We start from the raw sequence: 19,754 nt of genomic DNA, 5'->3' as shown, positions 1-19,754 counted from the left end.
ACGCAAAGCCACTGCGACATAATGGCCTGATACACGATTAAGAATTTTTTTTGTGTTTTAATTTTAATCGTAAAACAATTTGTACATAAGGAAAACAACTATGAATGTTAAATTCAGATAAAACACCGGCATGATCGATTATAATAAAAAAAAATACACTACACGTGTATCTTCTCTTATTGAAACGTCTTTTTATCATATCAGTTTTAGGTAGGCGGAGGGGAAACCCCGTTCCTCACGCATCTCCTAAGCTTTGAGAGATTTCGTGTAATGTGGTGGAAGTCAACGTTTTGTTTTGTCTTCCATAGAACTTTATTTTACGCCTAACAAATAAAAAAAATCAAGCATAATTTCACCCTCTAGAAGGCAATAATACTTTTAAGAGATTTTCGGGAACCTCGATGAATGAATGCATTTAAAAATCAATAATTATTCATGATTTCCTTTATCCAAATTAATGGGTCAATATGATTGGGTAGACCCAGGTAATTCTAGACCCATTATGGTATATAAATCAGATGATAGGATATTTCTAATGATTACGTACCAAAGTGTCACGGAGTGTCTTAACACTAGGTTCCCTTTGCCTACCCTGCTGTGTGCGGGATACAGCGTGAAGCTGATATTTTATCCATATTTTTAAATAATAAATTCGTTGCAGAGCCCACTAACTAGAGTGCTAGGCAAACACCAGATGCCCTTGAGCGTATCCGCCTACGCAGGTATCGATTTTACAAGAATCGACTACAATACGGCTTCATGCGTGCATCGTTACACTAACGTAACAATTAAATATATTTCATACAAAAGTAAACCTTAATTGTGTTCAATAAATGGTATAATTGTATAAATATATGTATATTTACGACTTTTTAAACGGGGAAGTACCGGTAATTACATAGAGGTATTATAGCTCAGTTCAGACCGACCTTGGTGGAGATTCGTATCTTAGTGTCACTTTGATGTCATCTTAAACGGATAGTTTCTGAGGATACATAATAGTATCTATAAATTAATATTAAGAAATATATAAAACATTCAGTTTTACATATTTACGTTTAAAATCCTTAACTTAATGGTTAAAGTTGTAATATCTATGCTAATATTATTAATCTAAAGAGATCGTTTGGTTTAATCCACTAATCTCAAGAACTACTGCTTCAAATTGTTTTTTTTTTGTGTAGGATAGTCCACTTATTGAGGAAGGCTATAAGCTTTAAAATATCACGTTAATACTTTCGATGTAGTTCATAGTAGCTGCGGTGAGAATTATCTCAGGCAACGTGATGTTACATGTGTCAAATACAACTCTTCAGTTGTTTTCCTCCGACCTTGCAAGCAAAGCCGTAGATAACACATAGTTTAAAATAATGATTACAAAACGCAACGAGTTAAGTGTCTCAAAATGTCAATGTGTCAAAAAACGTAAATTGAAAAACGAAGTGACTTACTAAAATCTCTTTGCCTGTACTGCTACTATCGGATTATAGTGTGAAACCAAAAGTGTTTGCTTACTCTACCTATACTAAAACTATTATACATTGATATCTATAACATCGATTTTGCAAATAGAAATGTAAACAAATTAGTTTTTGTATAGAATCACGTATTAAAAGGGCATTAGGTTCGTTTGTAGGTCTGTTCGTTACTCTCGTAATAACGTCTTTCTAATTTACTTGTGACATAACAGTCATTCGAGCACGTCTAAAGGTATAATTGCATAGATATCATTCGTAATACAACTTCCTCGGTACGGTCACAAATTATTATTTAGAATGGCATCTTAAAATTATTGTGGCAAAACTAATAGGTTACAGTTTAGGATTTTAGTTTGTAAAGGAAAAAACAAATCTAAAATATTATTTATACAATTCTGGTCGTCCTTGGAACATTGTTTGGGCTTTAAGACGTAAAATTGAAAATACCCGGGGATGTCTTATGTTCCATATATGCCCAAATTTCAAATTATTAGTTTTGTTTGTCGCGTTGTCTGGTAGTCACTCAGTAACGGAAGTTTTGGGAGTCGAACCATCGACCTTTAATAGCGGTGTTAGAATTAAAATTTTGTATAATGAAATTATGTATACGAGTATATATAATATCTTATATTCCTATTAGATATTCCTATTCTGTTTGATAACGAAGCAGAATAAAAGCCTTTCTATTGCAAGACACTGAATTGAATCAACAAGACCATAACCATTGTTTCTCAAGTGTTATTATATTTTATCTATTTCTCGTTATATAATAAAGATATAAATACAGAAATAATACAGAAAGAATAAAAAACTAGTTTAAGCATTATGTTTATAATCTTTTTAAGCTAGAGCCATTTATGACATTACAAGTTGCAAATTCGACTCATAACTGACCAAATAAATTATTTTTATTTCCTTACTCAGTCAAGCCCCAGTGCGACGTTAGTTTACGTCATTTAACACGCATCGTCTTTGATTCGCGCGGAAAGTTAAGAACAATGTCTTGACTCTAGATTCTTTTTGCCTGAAATATACTTCTTTCTCTATTTTCTGCTTTCGTAAATTCCAAATAAGTTTCGCTTTAAAACATCTTTCTTTAAAGCATTTTTATAAGCTTCACGTTATATCCCGCATTTAGCAGGATAGACAGATGAAATCTAGTACCTTATTGCTCGTTAAGTAACGGAACTGAAGGCAGCGCTTTGTTTCATTGCGAAAGCATGTAAATGATTTTCTAACCACGAACGAGAATCAAACTAGACGGCCCACAACAAAGTATTTTGCACAGAAAAATAAAAACAAAACGACCAAATAAAGTAGAATAATCAGATGTACCAACACAGAGTAATGTTTATTACATTCTAAATTAGCATATTAAATTCACTTTGTTATTAGGCAACGTCTGTCTGTTACGACGGACGGTGCGGCGCTTGTTTACGCAATGCATCTCGGATCGCGATACATCAGTTATAGATTGTATTTTTTGATGGCCTTTCCTCTTTTGTAATTCTCACTTATCAATCATATATAATTGAAATGTATGTATATTTTGAAAGGTATAGTTTGTTTTGGTATAGTTATGTGGGATTTAAATTTGATTGTGAACGCGATGGTTGTGGTTTCCATTCCTAATAGGAGAATATTTCTTTTTAGCTTCACTTCACTGTATTCCGCACATAGCAAGATAGGCAAGAGAGAACCTTGGAACCTAAGCTTGTTAAGATACTCTGATACCATTAAGACATTTATAATTATTTTCATTTCTCGGTCTAATGAGACAAAGAACGGCGTTGGGTTCCGTCTCCCAATATCTTTAAAGTGAGGGCCTCTTTCTTTTTTACCTTATCAAGTGACGGCATTGCATGGTTAATATATATAAAAATATATTATAAAAGTAAATACTATAGTAATAACAAAAAACCAACTACTAATGTAAGAGAAATACAACTAAACAAAACATAAGAAATAAAGACAACGTAAACTATAAATATACAGTAATTATACAAATAGGAATATTTGTTCTCGCGTGAATTATACACATTGATTCGTTAGAAAGTTCTTAAAATAGCATCGCGAGAATTAAAGTACATGACTGAGTTGAAATTAGTTAATTAATAATAACAGAGGCTGTCGTGGCGCAGTGGCCCAGCGTCTGGATGTAAATGCTAAGGTTTTGGGTTTGATTCTCACTCGGTGGGTCGTTTACAACTACCGCGACCGCGTAAGCACCGCGTTCAGTAACGCCAGTCTACCGTAATGTCTCGATTATTGGGCGCAAACTGTTGGAAGGAGTGTCTTAACACTAGGATCGTGAAACTAAAAATTATTGGTGATAATTTGAAGGGCATTTTGAAGTAGGTAATAAGGAAAGAATTGGTGTTAGTGGTGTATGATTATTTTCTGTTTAGCTTCAGCTAAAAAAAAAAGATAGTGTCAAAGTGAAAGTAAGACTGAAGAATCTTCACTGAACGACCTTTAATTTTTTTAGCTTCACGCTGTGTCCCGCTAATTTTAAACGTGACAGGTTGTAAGTTCGATTCCCACTCAAGGAAATGAAATTGTGGTAACAAGGCAAAGCTCGGCGTTTAATTCCGCCACTCGACACGCAATGCCTCCAGAACTTGATTAAAAACGGAGAAAGGAGTGTGTTAACACTAGGTCACCGCTGCTTACCCTGTTATGTGCGGGATAGAGCGTGACGTACATGTTTACGTATCCACTTATAGAACATAAGCCATGCACATTGGAGGTTTCATCTTGGTTGCAAATACTAATTACGCATTATGTCGTAAACATTCTGAATACAAAATGATAATGATTTTCTGTATTAGATAAATAATGTTTATATGAGTTTGTGGATGATTTTATAATCTATCGTAGAGTAATTGGATTTTATATATGTGTATCATAAACCATAGACATCGTATGGTTCTAATCGTTTAGCATACTGCTTATAGTTATAATATTGTTTTTTTTGTACAGGGCAGCCAGCTCTAGAGGCCAGCTCTGGTGCAGGGGAAGAAGCTTGTCCTATCCTGCCATGTGAGGAATACAGCGTGAAGCTAAAAAAAGTAATCAACTCGTACTGTATAGGAAAGACTAGTATTAGTAATCCTAGAAAGATGTAATATGTGATATTAAGAACGTAGTGGCCTCACTTTGGGTTTTGTTTGTCTAGTTATGAAATCAAGATTTTTTATATATTATGCACATATATATAGCAAGGTAGGCAGAAAGAATCTAGTGTTAAGAGTTGAGACATTCCGACCCCCCCATATCGCCTTAATTGAGATTGAGTGTTGAGTGGCAGATATCAATGCTTTGCTTTGTGAAAAAAATATAAATATTCTATACGTAACAAATTTGAACTTTTAGTCCTTAGATTCATTCAGACTTATTCCAATTATATTCTTATGATGTCATTGTGTCCTTCATACATAGTAAAAGTGTAACGAGCAAAAACTTATCTACATATTTCAAGACATTCTCATATAGGACCTGAAGAATTTCTCATTAACATTTAAATCGTATCACTTAAAATTCAACGCAGACATTTAAAAAACTAAAATCTCAGACATATTTGGTAAATTAGTTCGCTAGTAAAGACAATTAACTTTTTCGTTTCACCTACATTAAATAGAGCATGAAAGCTTAAAAAACTTTATTATTCCATTCCCCACCTCTGCCTGTGTTACCCTTAGCCAGAACAGGAAGAGTCAATATTTTTTAGAAACATAAAATAACTTACAACTTTAAAGATGATTTGAAATAAGACATTCTTTAATAATACAACAATTGCAATAAAAAATATTTAACTAAAGAAATTAATAGAAACTTAAAATCTGCCATTTCAAAGCTCACCATCATTTCGTAAGCTTTCATCAATTCAACTGATCATACAATCCGTTCACCGTTCAGGTCAAATTAAGAGCAAAAATTGCAGTTCTATATTGGATTTAAACGTCGATAGAATCATGATGGAGAAGAGAAAGGCAGACCAACGTACGCTGGCTCGAATAAAACGTTTTGTAACAAAGTTCTTGTTTACGTAACGTTCGTTCTAATAACTTTCAAAGTAACCTCGTCGGTATAGAAAACTAAATCCTGGGCAGTCAACGGCTATCTTTGAACGGTTGTATTGCTTTAGAAATAGTATCTTTGTAATGTGAACGTTTATTTTAATGTTAAATATTTTAGGTATTTTCCCGCTGCTATAGAATATTTTGTGAATGATATACAGTTTAAAACTTTTAAGTCTTCTTTTTTTTTAGTTTCAATTGTATCCTGATGTGGACAGCCTATCAGCCTAGCATAGCAGGATATCTAGCCTACCTTCCTAGTCCTAGACGCCCCATTTCTCATTTTCCGCCCAATTTTCTAGACATTGAATGGTGAATGGCACAGCTCAGCGCCGCATTTTGACTTGTTACCAAAGCCAGAAAATGAAACTAATTCGGGCGGAAAAGTGAGAATATGTTTCCTCTGCCTGTCTTGCTATAAAGGAAAGAGCGTGAAGTTACCAACAAAAATACGTTATTAAGTTAACAACAAAAGAGTACCAATACGTTTTTCATTTCCAAAATAAAACTCAAAGTTCTTATATTCAAACACCTCATGTGCAATCTCATTATTCTTATTCTAAAACGGACATTTACGTTATTTGAGGAAAGCCTTATAAGTCCGTTTAAATGTTACACTAAAATCGAAGTAGCGTAAGTATTACATACTTAGCGTTACCTAACATAATGTAAGGCATTTTCTTTATGTATATTCTACATTACGTATGTAGAAAAAAAAAAGTGATTCATTATACTTTCATTTAAGGTTAACACTATTTATTCTTTATTTATATGTCCCTACAGTATGTATTAATGCGTCCAGAATTCAGCAGAAAGTGGGAACAGAAGTGTTTTAATGAGAACAGAGTGCCTTAACACAAGGTTTCCAGGTTCCCTGTGTCTACAGTACCGTTCGCCAAAATCTAATCTACAATCATTGCTTTTTTGTATGTCCCCTACCAATTGCTCTACAATGACGTCAACTCACCTAATAAGTTAGACATTATGAAATAATGAACCTTTCAGCAATATAGAGGTCAGCCTTTTTAATGTCAGTTTAGTTTCCTGTTTCACACTAATCATCATTTATGTTAAGCGATAGATAGTAATTATTAATGGTACGTGTATAATTATATTGCCTTGTTTGTACTACGGTGCATAAATCATTTGCACACTAGCTGATGTTAACAAATAATCACGATGGTAATCGCTAAAATTAATTATTTTGCATAAAATATTAATTGTGTAGCGTCTAACAGGCGTATGTAGTAGTTGGAGTTTTTTAGTTAGAAGAAGTTTATTGTGTGAGTGTGATCAGAATACCAAAACAACTCCTTTGTTTCGAGATAGTGTAAGAAAATAAACCTACCTGAGCAACAGCGTCCAAAGCCATCCTCTCGATATCAACATGATAGAAGTTGAGTTGTGGCACGTGCCGTCGCCTCGGGCGGATGTCGTCGTAGTACGCGACCACGTCGTTGATGGACACCACCGGGCAGTCGTCGACGGTGCTGCAGCCACTGCTCACCCCGTCCACTCCACTATCGGAATCCCCTTCACATAACTCCTTAGAGTCCCGCCTATCTCCAAAACTTGTCTCCGAACCCTCCTGATAACCAGATTCGTTCATATCATCAGTTATAATTTCTGGTATCTTGGATTCGAACTCGTAACCGACCTCTTCGTCGATATTCATTTCGTCAATGTCGGCCATTTTGCAAATAAACACTTTTGTTATCGAACTACCACTACATGGTATATCCCCGTTCACACTAATTGAACCCTGTGGAGGAAAAATTGGTATTAATTTATGTCTTATAGTCCAATTGATATATTTTTTTTAGTCACGATGGCTTGGCTCTACACTTACAAATATTGTAATAACAGTTAAAACTGCTTTTTGAATAGCTGAAATTTAGCATAGTTTATATATATTCAAAGATTTAACATAGATTATATATATTATAACATTCCACAGTTGCTTACATCACGAGCGACATCGTGAGACGTCGCTAGCTAACAGCACATCACATAACGTGATAAATCAAACACGATTAATGCTTGCGTGCGCAAATAATGGCAACAGATCTTTGAACCGATTTAGTTGGGGATATAAAAAGGTGTTATAAAAAACGCCATTCTTTGTATAGAAGGCGAACGAACGACGCCCTCATAGAAGTTGAGGATAGGTAACTTTCGATCTCTACCGACACAGTGACCTCGCGGGGTCGGTCCGGGGTACAAGACAGGTTTTCCACTAATAAACGTAAATTCTTTACAAATTGGAAATATTTTATAACGACCGGTTTTAGTGGAGCAGGTGTTAGTTGCCATTAAAACGTCGGCCTGTACTTACTAAATATGGCTTCGTTGACTATGAAACATATAAATAGAAAATATACGCTGACGTCGTAATGTTTTGTAAGAGTTCCATGCACTGTGGATTTTTCATAATTACTAGTGATTTCAAATGTTTTGAATTTAATTCAATAAAAATAAGCGTTTTTTAAAAGTAAATTGACATAATTGCTGCCATTGTGGCACTTGATTCAGTCTCTCAACCTGCACTGTCTCGAAAACTGGGCGGAAAGTCTGTAACGGAGTGTCTTAACTGTAGCTTCCCTTTAACCACCATCCTAAATACGATATATTCTGCGTGAAAAAAAAAAATTAAAAAAAATCAATATGGTAAGAAAGCTACCTACACTTTAGATAGCTTAAAACAAACAAGGAACTCCGTTATATTATTTACTTTTGAAAACAATAAGACAGTTTACTTTATAATATTTTTGTGAACTTAAATTTAAATTATTGGAATGGGAATTCTGAAATCGATGTTGAAATAAATATCTATATAGTATTTACATAATACATGCTTTTTCCTCCGTGCCAGTAATTCTCACTCAACGCGATATATTCAAGAAATATGTCAGAAAAAGCAGTTGAGTCACAACAATAAAAACAACTTCCGTCTTAACAATGTCTGTTGGCTATTTCTTATTCATTAAAAAAAGTGTTTTTCATTAGTATTTTTCTAGTAAACCACGTGTTAGTTAGCCTTTACAATTTTACCCACCAAATATATCGTTTAAATTAAATAGAAATATATAAAAGCAACGTGATCCGTAGTTGATTTTGTAAGTAAATAATATTATAAACAAAGATTTTAAAAAATTAATTTAACGGTACACATAATATATTAGGTATAGTTTATAAGACGTATTAAACTTTGGTTAAATTCAAAAAGCAGCAATATGTCGAACGTCTTCCAGTTAACAGTATTTGTCTGGTTGAAAAACATCGTCAAAATAAGTTTTCCTAATTAGCGTAGCACACGCTTCACACTATATCCCGCTTTTTAGCGAGATAGCCAGCAAGAACGTAGCGCCAAACGCTGGTTATCTTTTTCCCATCGTCTATTGTAATAAACCCCTTCATACAAGCACTTTGGGGGTCCTCATGCTTTTTACGTAACCCTCCTCCTGTATCTTTGATACTAAGTTTTTTGAAAGTGAAACCGAGGTCTCCCTCTAAATTTCTGCTGTGGCACACAATTGTTAAAAACCAAAAAGCTATAAATCATTAAACTTCGCCTAAGAGTTCCAACTGACATTCTAAATACAGGTAAAAGTATTTGGAGACTTTCATTATCTTAAAAGCAGGAAGAGCATTCTATTTTCTGGTGGACAGCTGATTATTATCTCGATCATATCGTGCAATCGATATTGTTATCTAACAATACATTAAGTGGAAAGGCAAATGGTCTAAAATAAATTACTTCTGGGATATAATGTGCCGATAACATTTATGGCTTAATTGATGTTTGTGCGTAGGGAAAATGGTTACAGACAAGTCTGATTTTAGTAAGTACTATTACTATAACATAAATAAGTTACATCTAGTATTTAAGAATTACGATTTTTTAGTTATTTTCTTTCGGGACTAGCGATTGAAATGTATGTTCTTGTAATTTCTGGAATTATTTTAAGATCGATTGTATTCAGAATCTAATAAACAAGTTCTTATTATTAGTAAGTATATATTATACGTCTACGTATATATGATTTGCAATGTACAATCAGTTTTCTCTGATCTCACGTTTGTGCCATCGGGTCATTTGACGTGATAGAAAATTACCTATAATAATCGATAACCATGTCTGAACTATGAAGATGGAATCTAATATGCAAAATAACGCGGAAATATCAACCTGTCCTTTAAAATATCCTCATCGTCTAAGGTTTATATATATTAACATCACAATCATGTTTTAAGCTTATTTTTAAATTCATCCTGTACATAGTAGTATAGATAGGATTAACCTAGTGTCAAGACATTCCGTTTTCCGGTTTTCGTCCAAATTTAAGACATTGCGTGTTGAGCGGCGGAATTCAATGCAGCACTTTGCCTCAGAAAATAAAAATAATAAATATTTCACCTCCCCGAGTAAGAATCAATCCCAAATATCAAACAAATATCGTAATATTTTTACAATAGTGTTTATTATTTACTCGCTTAGGAATATAGAAATATTTAAATTTCTTTCAAAAAATTCAAACATAGCAATTTAAAACCGTGTCACTGAAAGCTATTTCCATATTTGTTTTAAATTATTGAGTTGAATTTAGAATGACATCCAAATGAAAACTATATATGTGTTTCGCAACAGAATAAAATAGTTTTAAAGCTAAGACACTCCGTTACCTCTTTCAGCTGAATATTCCTCTGGTGTCGAGTGGCAAAACTCAACGCTTTGGCTGTGTTGTGTACTACAGCGAGGAAATCAGAATATTTACATATAATCACTATTTTTATCAAGGATAATAAAATAAAATCAGATATTTTATTAAAACAATTTGATATCTATGCTTTTTCTAAAAGTATTACCGAATAAAAGTAATATTTAGCTCAAAATTGTAGAATAAATATATTTTTTTATATTCCACCTACGTTGTTACTCCCCCATTAAACAATATTTGATGCGGCAACAAGGAAGCTTGTTATCCATAACCTACGTGGGCCATAACTCTTCAAGCATCATATACTGCGCCCGTTCCTTCCCATTCTTATTCATATCCACACACGAAGATGTATTAAATGTAATATACTTTTGTATTATACTCTTAGTAACAGATTATGGTTCCTTATAACAAGGATGTAATGTGATATGACATTGATGAAGCTCGCCTGTATTTTTGTATAGGCATGTTAGAGCAGCTTTTAAATGAGGCTTCGACTACGTGGTCAGATATAGTTTGACACTCACAACTCAACTTTGAAATTGATCTTGAGATATCGTTTTAATAGTCTATGAATGAAAACGACATCCTAAGATCGCTCTCAAGATCAATCTCAGAGTTAAAAAAGAAGAAAATTTAAGAAATATTATAAGTGATGTGCAGAAGTTGTGAATTCAATGAAAATTGTGATCGCCAGTTTCTTAGTCTGGACAAAACGCGGCGTTGGATTTCGTTAATCTATGAAAATGAGAACAGTATAATTATAATGAAAAAATATCATTTAACTGAGCTGTGATATAGAAGAGAGGCTTACAACTTTTGAAATTAAACAAAGGCGAAAGTGTTTTAATGGAAACGGAGTGTTTCAATCCTAGGTTCCCAGGTTCCCTCGCCTAAAAGGAAAAGAAAATGAAAATAAAAAATAAGGCAACCACATATTGTTACAGAATATAATTAACACAGAACCCTTGATAGTAACCCATCGTAACCATCCAGTGTGTAAACTGGAACACGATGTGATATGAATGAATACGTTTACATTACAAGTTTTCATTTTCACGCATCGCCGTACACGTCGATGCGTATCACTGGATGATTTTGTCTCTCCATAAACAATATGTGAGAATTTCTTTTTTTTTTCGTGTTCCCGCATATAGCAGGATAAGCAAAGTGTCGAAAAACTCCCTTCTCCGCTATGCGTACGAATTCTATACATTGAATGGTGGAAGTCAGTACTGAACGTTTACAATTCGTTACCCCCCAATCTCCCAACGGGAATCGAATTCTCTACTATTGCGTTAACAAACAACGCTGTACCACTATGTCACTACAGAACGGTTCGTCTTCGTCTCGAACTTCGTCTTATTAAAATATATTATGTATTTTTGGAGACTACAAGGAAATTGCGTTTTAGAAACGTTGAATAGGATTTCCATTTTCATTAAGCTCGATGTGGATTAAAGGTTGTCTAAGTGAACATTTTAAATATTGTATGTGAAATATATTTTGCTAAGCAATATTGAGAATTTGTCGACCTAAACCTTCGTGGCGCAATCGGATATGGTCTGCTTAAACATAATAGTGGTGGGTTTGATGCCCACGCGGAGAGTTCACTGTCTTCATTTCCCACTACTTAGGACGTAGTATTCCCAAATCTTTGCTTACCATACTAGATGCGGGATAAAGTTCATTTATTTCTGTATATTGCAATTTCAAATAAAAAGTAACTCATATTTCTTCTCACAAGAACCGTCGTGGTTCAGCGACACAGAGCAAACGCGACGGCTTTAGGTTCCATTCCCAATCATAGAATTGAATCATTTTCATTTCCTCACTCTGGTTACAAAACAAAGCGCGCCGTTGATCTCCGCCACACAACACTATTTGCCACACTACACAACCAGTTGAGTCGCACGCCTGCGCCACGACTGGCCCCAAAAAGCGTAATAATAAAAAAATAATAGTTAGATGCCTTAACTAAGCGATGTTTATGTGAGACACAAGTGTTAAATAAAAGATTCCTCTCCAAAACGGCAACAGGTCGCCCCGTTAACCCAGATACTATGTCAAGGTTGTGCAACAAGTGTTTTATTATTATATCCCTGTCAATTCACCAAAGAAAAAAAGAGACAAACTATATTAATAAAAACGTAATGGGGGGTGTTTATGACATCTCGTTTAATTTTCCTGAAACTTTATTATATATTGGATTTTCAAGAGTTTTCCTTTTGAAGTAATTCAATTGAATTTGTAACCAATTGGAGATATTCTTGGATTTGAGTTAAATTGCGTTTTCGCTTGTGTTAAAGAATTTTTTGCTTAAAATTAGTATTTTGTATAGCTTTTACTGTAATCTCGTGCGACCAGGATTTCCGAGAGCAATGTAATTAAAGCTGGCTGTTATTTCGTTTTCTTTGTGGCTATTTCAGGATTTAAGTTGGAAAATAAAAATGGGTTGTGATTATCGTACATAGGGACCGTCGTAGCGCAGCGGTATAGCGTCTGACTGGAAAAGTGACGGTTGTGAATACGATTCTGACAGGGAATTAAACCGATTCCATTTTCTCGCTAGCAGCGTTGAGTTCCGCCACTTATTATGCAATGTTGAGTGTCTTAGCACTAGGTTCCTTTTACTACCCCTGCACTGCGGGAAAAGCGTACCACTGCTTATCTACACTCAATATCCGTGTTTTTGTTGAGAAAGTAGTGACATAACACTACCATCTTTTAAAATACGGTAAATAACAGACGCTTGACATTTGTTTGATTCTCGAACCCGCATTTTGTATGTAGAGGGTACACTACAGTATAAAAAAGGAACTTATCGGCTGGATCAGACACTATACGGATATTACGACACTAGCTCATCGTAATCTTTATGACACGGTCATAAAGTGCTTTATTTAGTTAAAACTTCTCGTGATATTTGGCATTTCGCCACAAGCGGAGAACGCGTGAGAAGACTTTGATTCTTACTCTGATATAACAAGCATGACGACAACTGATGGTCTTTATAAAGAATAGTTCATGAAAGTTAATTCGAAACGAAGCAAAAAATTATTAAATGTCATCTAATTTCTTTGTTTATCTTAGAGTTAAAACAAGTTTTTTAACACTATGATCGTTCGGGTATCTGCGGAACACTGAAATTTGAAAAAAAAAAACGTATCTATGTATTCTTTTATAATTAGATAGAATGTTTTGGTATGCTTCTGATTAGATATTTATATAAAAAGTAAATGTAGCTGGATTACGAAAATTAGTAGTCGTTATTAGTTTCATTGCACTAATCCAGTGTCAAATCACTTCACACTCCTTCAGCTTGTTTCCATTATATTTCTCCATAGCGCAATTCAAACAGTGGAACACAAGACGCGGCAAGATATAACAAGCTACATAAATGTGTTTCACATACAAACGAGATGTAGTCACTTGATATTCCTCGGGAAAATACATTTTATTACAAAAATACGATCGTCGCCGCTGATTTTTAAACGGTTTATGCAACTGATGCTGCAAAGGATTTTTACATAAATTTAACTTGAGGCAAAATATTGCATTTCAAAGGTCATATTATTAAAGTGACAATGAAATGTCGTGAAGACTTACAATATATATGTGAGTGAAAGTTTTGAATAAGACAAACAGTTTTTTTTTAAATTATGCAAGATTTTATCAATTCTTTTTTTTTGGTTTCCCATTGTATCGTGCAAATAGCAGGGTAGGTAGAAAAAAACATATAGGGGAATAAGAAAAAAAAAAATATTTTAAAAACTGTAGCAAAATTTATATTGTAAGAATATGCAAACTAACTTTTCCCTGCAGCGTCGCTCAATTGATCAAATGTAAATAAATAAGCGTAAGACACACAAACTCTGACCACGTGTAAAGTGGGTTACATCAAAACGATAATTTTTTAAATGAAAAGAATTTTAAAAATTTCAATTAGTAATTCCTGAGATTAGCGTGTTTAACCGAGCAAAATCTTAATATTAATAATATAAATAAAGATATAAATATAATGACAAGTTCAATACACTTGAACGTTACATAACAGCGAACTTGAACTGCTAGTGAACCCAACCTGTTGCATATGGCGACGCGCCAGAACCACTCGCTGATATACATTCATTCATCCCGGCATTCTTGACATGGAAATGCGAGTTTTATTTTAAGGAAAGCATGTGTTTTCTGATATCGGAGTTGATTGTGATGGTCATAGATTCAAATTTGATATACATGAAAGTTATATACTTAATATTTATTCCGTCAGTGGAAACCTGGTGAATGTTTCCAAACCAAGTTTTGAAATATTGCATGTTGAGTATCAGCGCCGCCTTTTGTTTACCAGAGCAGAGAAATTCAAATTTTAAATATATAATTCGAACTCACAAACGTCGTAAGTAAACATATACGCTATGCTACTAAACCACGACGCGACGATACAGAATCATAACCATTTTCTCTATTTCTATATTACAGATATACCCAAATAGTAAGTAGTAAGTGACAGACCACAGCCAGTCTTCCCTGACATAAAATATGAATCCAGGTCTAATCAAACTTATAAGTAAAACTATCAGGCACATCGTAATTGTTTCACGATGGTTTTCTCAAGCTTAATCTTTCAAAGGGATCTAGAAGAAAAAAATAACACCAAGTATTATTTAAGGCCGTCTATTAGCTAAGCTGAAAGTAATTAATATGTAAATTCTCCGAATAAGGTCGACAAACTTAACGGTTTAATATCTGGATTATTTCAGAAGGATTACTTATAAATGGATATAAGGATATCCTTTTGCAAATTTATATTTCAGAATATTATTACATTATATTGTTACAAATACGGAAATTCTTTAATTAATAGAGCATTGAGTGATAAGTTGTGTTTGAGTTTCCCCAAACTCATAAGACAAATACGGTGTTGTGTTCCGCCAGTCAAAACACGCATACACGCATAATGAGATTGGCGAAAACGCCTGTTTTATTAAATGAGGAAGATTTATACCGTAAAAAATATATTCCATTTTACTGATTTTTCTTTACCAATTAGGTATACCAAATAAAATTCATCACTTTATAATACAATAAAAACAAATAAAATTGTCGCCGTGTCGGGGAAAATATCCTCGAGGGACGAACAAACGCTATCTCCCGGCGAATTTTCCTTAAAAATACTCTTAAGTAATTGAACTAAAACATCACAAACAAAGGAAGGCCTATATAAATTTACAATAAAACTTTTGTAAGCATCTGCAAACATAATTTAGTTTTAATAGTGTTGAATTAGTGAAAACCATTGTGATGTAGTGGAAAGAAACTTAGTGATAAGTGGTTGTTGCAAGTTCAAGGCTGATTGGAGGAAAAAAAGTAAATTACGTTTGATGTCTTACATATAATTGGCAAGTATCACTATAATAAAAGAATAAGAAGTATGTATAAATAAATTAATTAATATTTTGACTATGCACTCACATCTGTACCCGGCCAAAAGCTATAGAACGCAGTATTGGTTGTGAAAGAGAAATAGGAATGCGTGGAAGCCTCACCTAGAAGATTTTTATTAGCAGAGTAAGCAAAAGGGGACCTAGTATAATACTAGGTGACCTTATTGGTCACTGCCGTTCCCCACTTTCATCTGAAATTGAACACAAATAGAAACCCCTTAAAGTGTCACACGAAATCAAAATTAACATTACTCTCAAGATATTCTCAGTTTGAAGTTCAACCTCCTACTAGTGTAAGATAATCTGATAGAAGAGAAACAATCCGCAAATAGTATTAAGTGAATATCAAACAAGGGCTTTGTTTACATAACATATTATATGGGAAAGTACGAATTTGGATACTTTACATACATGATATGTAGGGAGTTATACAGACATTTTCTTGCCGAGAGAACCTAGTGTTAAGACACTCCGTGCGCCACTTTCTGTTCAATTTTTGAGACAACTTGTGTTGAGGCGGAACTAAACTAATACGGCGTAATAAAAAAAGTGAAATCAACATCCTAAAACAGAGAGATACAGTCGACACATTCCATTCCTAATTTTTTTTTCCAACCGTAACTTAACGTCGTGTTTTATTTTACCCGAAAAACTCAAAATCAATATCGCTATCAGCGAGCGAGCGAGTATAGCGATGCATTTGCATTGCAATTTTTTATGAGATAAGTAAGTGGCAAAACATCCTTCCATTTTCACTTTCCATTAATTTATATACAGTTTCGGTAATTAAGAGTTTATAAATGGATAAAGCCATTTCAGTAAAAATATATACTTTTTTTTATTTGTCAACTTCACTTTCTCAAGTGAGAATTGAATCTATACCTAATAGGTTTATTGCATTCTTAGTTAAAAATTGTTTCATAGTGCCATAATGACATCAGCCAGCTTAACAATAACAGTATAATTATTTTAATAATATTAAACAAAATCAATGTGAGCAGAACGAATATATTGATTCACTGTGAAAACCATATTATTTAAAATTGATTTAAAATATTTAATATAGTTAACTATTAATAATTAAAATAACTTATATTTTAAATAGTGCACAAAGAAATAGGTCATTGTACGTAGCTTTTTTTTTTATTTTTGTCAATATCATAGTTAGGTATAGGTGGAGAGAGCAGCTAGGGTTATATAACCCAGGATCCTTTAAACCTACACTTGTGACGCAAGGTTATTTATTATGGAATGTTAAGTTATTTCTTCTTATTAAATAGAATCTAACACACCCAGCACGAGGTCTGAACGAACTAATTGCATTTTCTTGCCCTAATATCAAAATTGTCTGTCACTTAACACACTATACCTCGAAAAATCTGCGGAAAGTGGAGAACGGATTGGTTTAGCACTAGGATCCCTCTGCCTATCCTTCTTTATATATATACGGCACTTTAACTTGAAGCTAAAAAAATCATAGGAAAAAAAAATACAAAGAAACTTACACAAAAGTAAAGCTGAAGCTTTACAATACATTTTTCATACACAATTTACACGCTAGCAGAGACAATGTAGAGTTTTCCGAGTTTATCGGCTCCATAATACACTGATCCGCTTTCAAAAGTTTCAAGCAGCCAACAGATTATGCGACGTTTAAGATAGGAAAATTTATAATATTCGCTAATATATTGTAATTTATGATCAGGAAACTGTTTATATTTGTTAAGCTAAAACAAAAAAAAACATTAAGCCGTCATTAATTGTAGACTTTTTTTTTATATGGAATAGGCTTGCGTTTGACCGCATCAAGTCTGGTGAGCGTTGATGCGATCTATGGTGGTGCACGCTTGCCTAAAAGATACCAATTCACTCTATCTTTGAAGACCCCCCACATTCCCCACGTGTTGGGAATTATGGCTACTTATTGAGTAGATAGTAGGTTCCCTTTGTCTACTTTGCTTTATGTAAGGAGCGTGAAGCAAATAGCAGAGTACTGATAGGCAGAGGGGGTCTGGGAACCTAGTGATAAAACACTCCGTTCCCTTTAAGACACTTTTGAGGAGGAAGAGGCATTGTGTGTTGAGTGGCGCAAATCGACATCGTTCTTAGCTGGCCACAATTGGTCTCTAAAGAAAAAAATAATAATATGCTAAAATGTGAAAAAGGAAAAGGCCAAAGTTATTCTATATCACAGATAGAAATCAAAATTTGTTTTAATATTAGAGACAATACTTTTATTCTTTACTCTTGCCTTTTTTTGCTATTAAAACATGTGTTATAAGACATACCGTATCATTCACGTGTCGATTTTACATGCATCACGGTAAAGAAAATTTCGCTATATGTATTTAATCAGCAGTCATTTTACAAACACTTTTATCATAGATAAAAAATATAACAATTAAATATATTTAATATTCACAATATAAACAGAAAAGTTGAACTATATCATCTTTTACTCATTTATTTTGAATTCGGCGGCGTATCTCAACGCGGCGATCTCCGTAATTGTGGAAAAACTAAAACATTTAAACTAAAAATATACCTCAAATTAACATCGAACTTATAATTATCGCATGCATGCATATGCTACGTATTTTTTTCATATATATAAATAAATCAATTCATCATTCATCATAATCAGTGGTCATAAGAAATACTTTTTTAATACCTAAGTAGACAGGGGGAATTATTGAACTTAGCATTAAAACACTCCGTTTCCATTCAGACACTTTCGTTCTCCACTGCGCGGAGGCAAGGCTTTGTAAGGTTGAGTGGGAAACTCTCCCAGAGAGAAAAATATTAAATACTTAATTTCCTCGAGTGGGTATCGAACCCACAACCAGTCACGTTTATAACCTCACTTTGTGCCCCTGGGCCACGACTGACCTCTATAAGTAATACATCTCGGGTCATTACAAATAATACAGTATAATCAAAAGGAAATAGCTTAACTGCTTATAATTTAAATCTTAATATATGAAAGTCATTAAATACATACAAATAAAATGATATGCTACCTCTAGATATCTTGCAATCAACTTTTAATACTTAGTTATTAGTTGCAAATATCTTTATATGCCTTAATTACTTATTTTGTAGTAGTGGGAGTATTAATTTAAGTTATAATTTGTAATAATCATCTCTGATCACAGAGACACACAGAGTTGTTTATTAACGTTTAAATGCAGTTATGACGAATAGGGCGTGGACTGTGGACAGTAAGCGCCACGGTTGTGGGTTCGATTTCCACTCAGGATGAGGTACATATGTTGACATTGAGTTTCGCCTCTTAAAACGCAATCTCTCAATTTTTTTCTACGCTACCTCATTACCTGAAGATAAAAAATATTAATGTAAATACCAATAAAAATTAGATGTATATATCTAAATTTAATAAATATTCTATTAATATTATATAATATACTAGCGGCCCGCTCGCGGGCCTATGTTATTATTAATTTCTGTCTCCATGACTACGTCCTAGTGACGTCTATTCAAAATTTGAGACTCCTAGCATTTGTAGTAACGAAGTTTCATACAAACTTTCGACCCCAAAAACAACCTCTTAGAAGTCGAATATTGCAAATTCCCGTCTTAGCGAGCACCTACGTCTTATAAATAACTCCTATGCAAAATTTGAGATTCCTAGCACATGTAGTTTCTGAGATTTCGTGATGAGTGAGTGACCTTTCAATTTTATATATATAGATTATATTCTATTCTTACACAATACACGCAAATAGCAAAGAGGAACCTCTCTCTCTTCCCCATTTTAAGTTTATTTTAGATTTAAATAAATTAAATGTTACGCGGCCGAGCCTAATGCCGTATTTTGTCTAACTTGAAACGGAAGTTAAAATACAGGGTGGAAGAGGCAGCGCTACTTTTACTGAAACTGCATATAGGATAAAATATTTCAACCCAGAGCTAAAAAAATTAATCAAGGTACCTCAACAGTTTGGACGTAGGATTTTTTTTTTCATTTCACGATTTTTATCCATACCTGTATTTCATGTGACGCACACAGAC

The 19,754-nt window shown here is 33.7% G+C and overlaps 1 protein-coding gene across 3 annotated transcripts in view; it reads right to left on the bottom strand.

Moving 5' to 3' along the window:
• The window catches only part of LOC146538009 (terminal nucleotidyltransferase 5C), a 160,840-nt gene that overhangs the window by 122,060 nt on the left and 19,026 nt on the right, over window positions 1–19,754 (bottom strand). For all 3 annotated transcript variants that reach the window (XM_085187124.1, XM_085187123.1, XM_085187122.1), the window contains exon 2: window positions 6,906–7,319. In XM_085187124.1, the coding sequence (XP_085043250.1) occupies window positions 6,906–7,250 (345 nt within the window). In that variant the 5' untranslated portion in view covers window positions 7,251–7,319. The remainder of the gene's footprint in view (window positions 1–6,905; window positions 7,320–19,754) is intronic.

The sequence above is a fragment of the Heliconius melpomene genome, chromosome 6, assembly GCF_056956725.1.
Source record: "Heliconius melpomene rosina isolate 202511_hmr_F chromosome 6, ASM5695672v1, whole genome shotgun sequence".
Classification (NCBI taxonomy): domain Eukaryota; kingdom Metazoa; phylum Arthropoda; class Insecta; order Lepidoptera; family Nymphalidae; genus Heliconius; species Heliconius melpomene.
The sequence above is the reverse complement of the archived record's forward strand: the minus strand, read 5'-3'. Positions and strand labels throughout refer to the sequence as shown.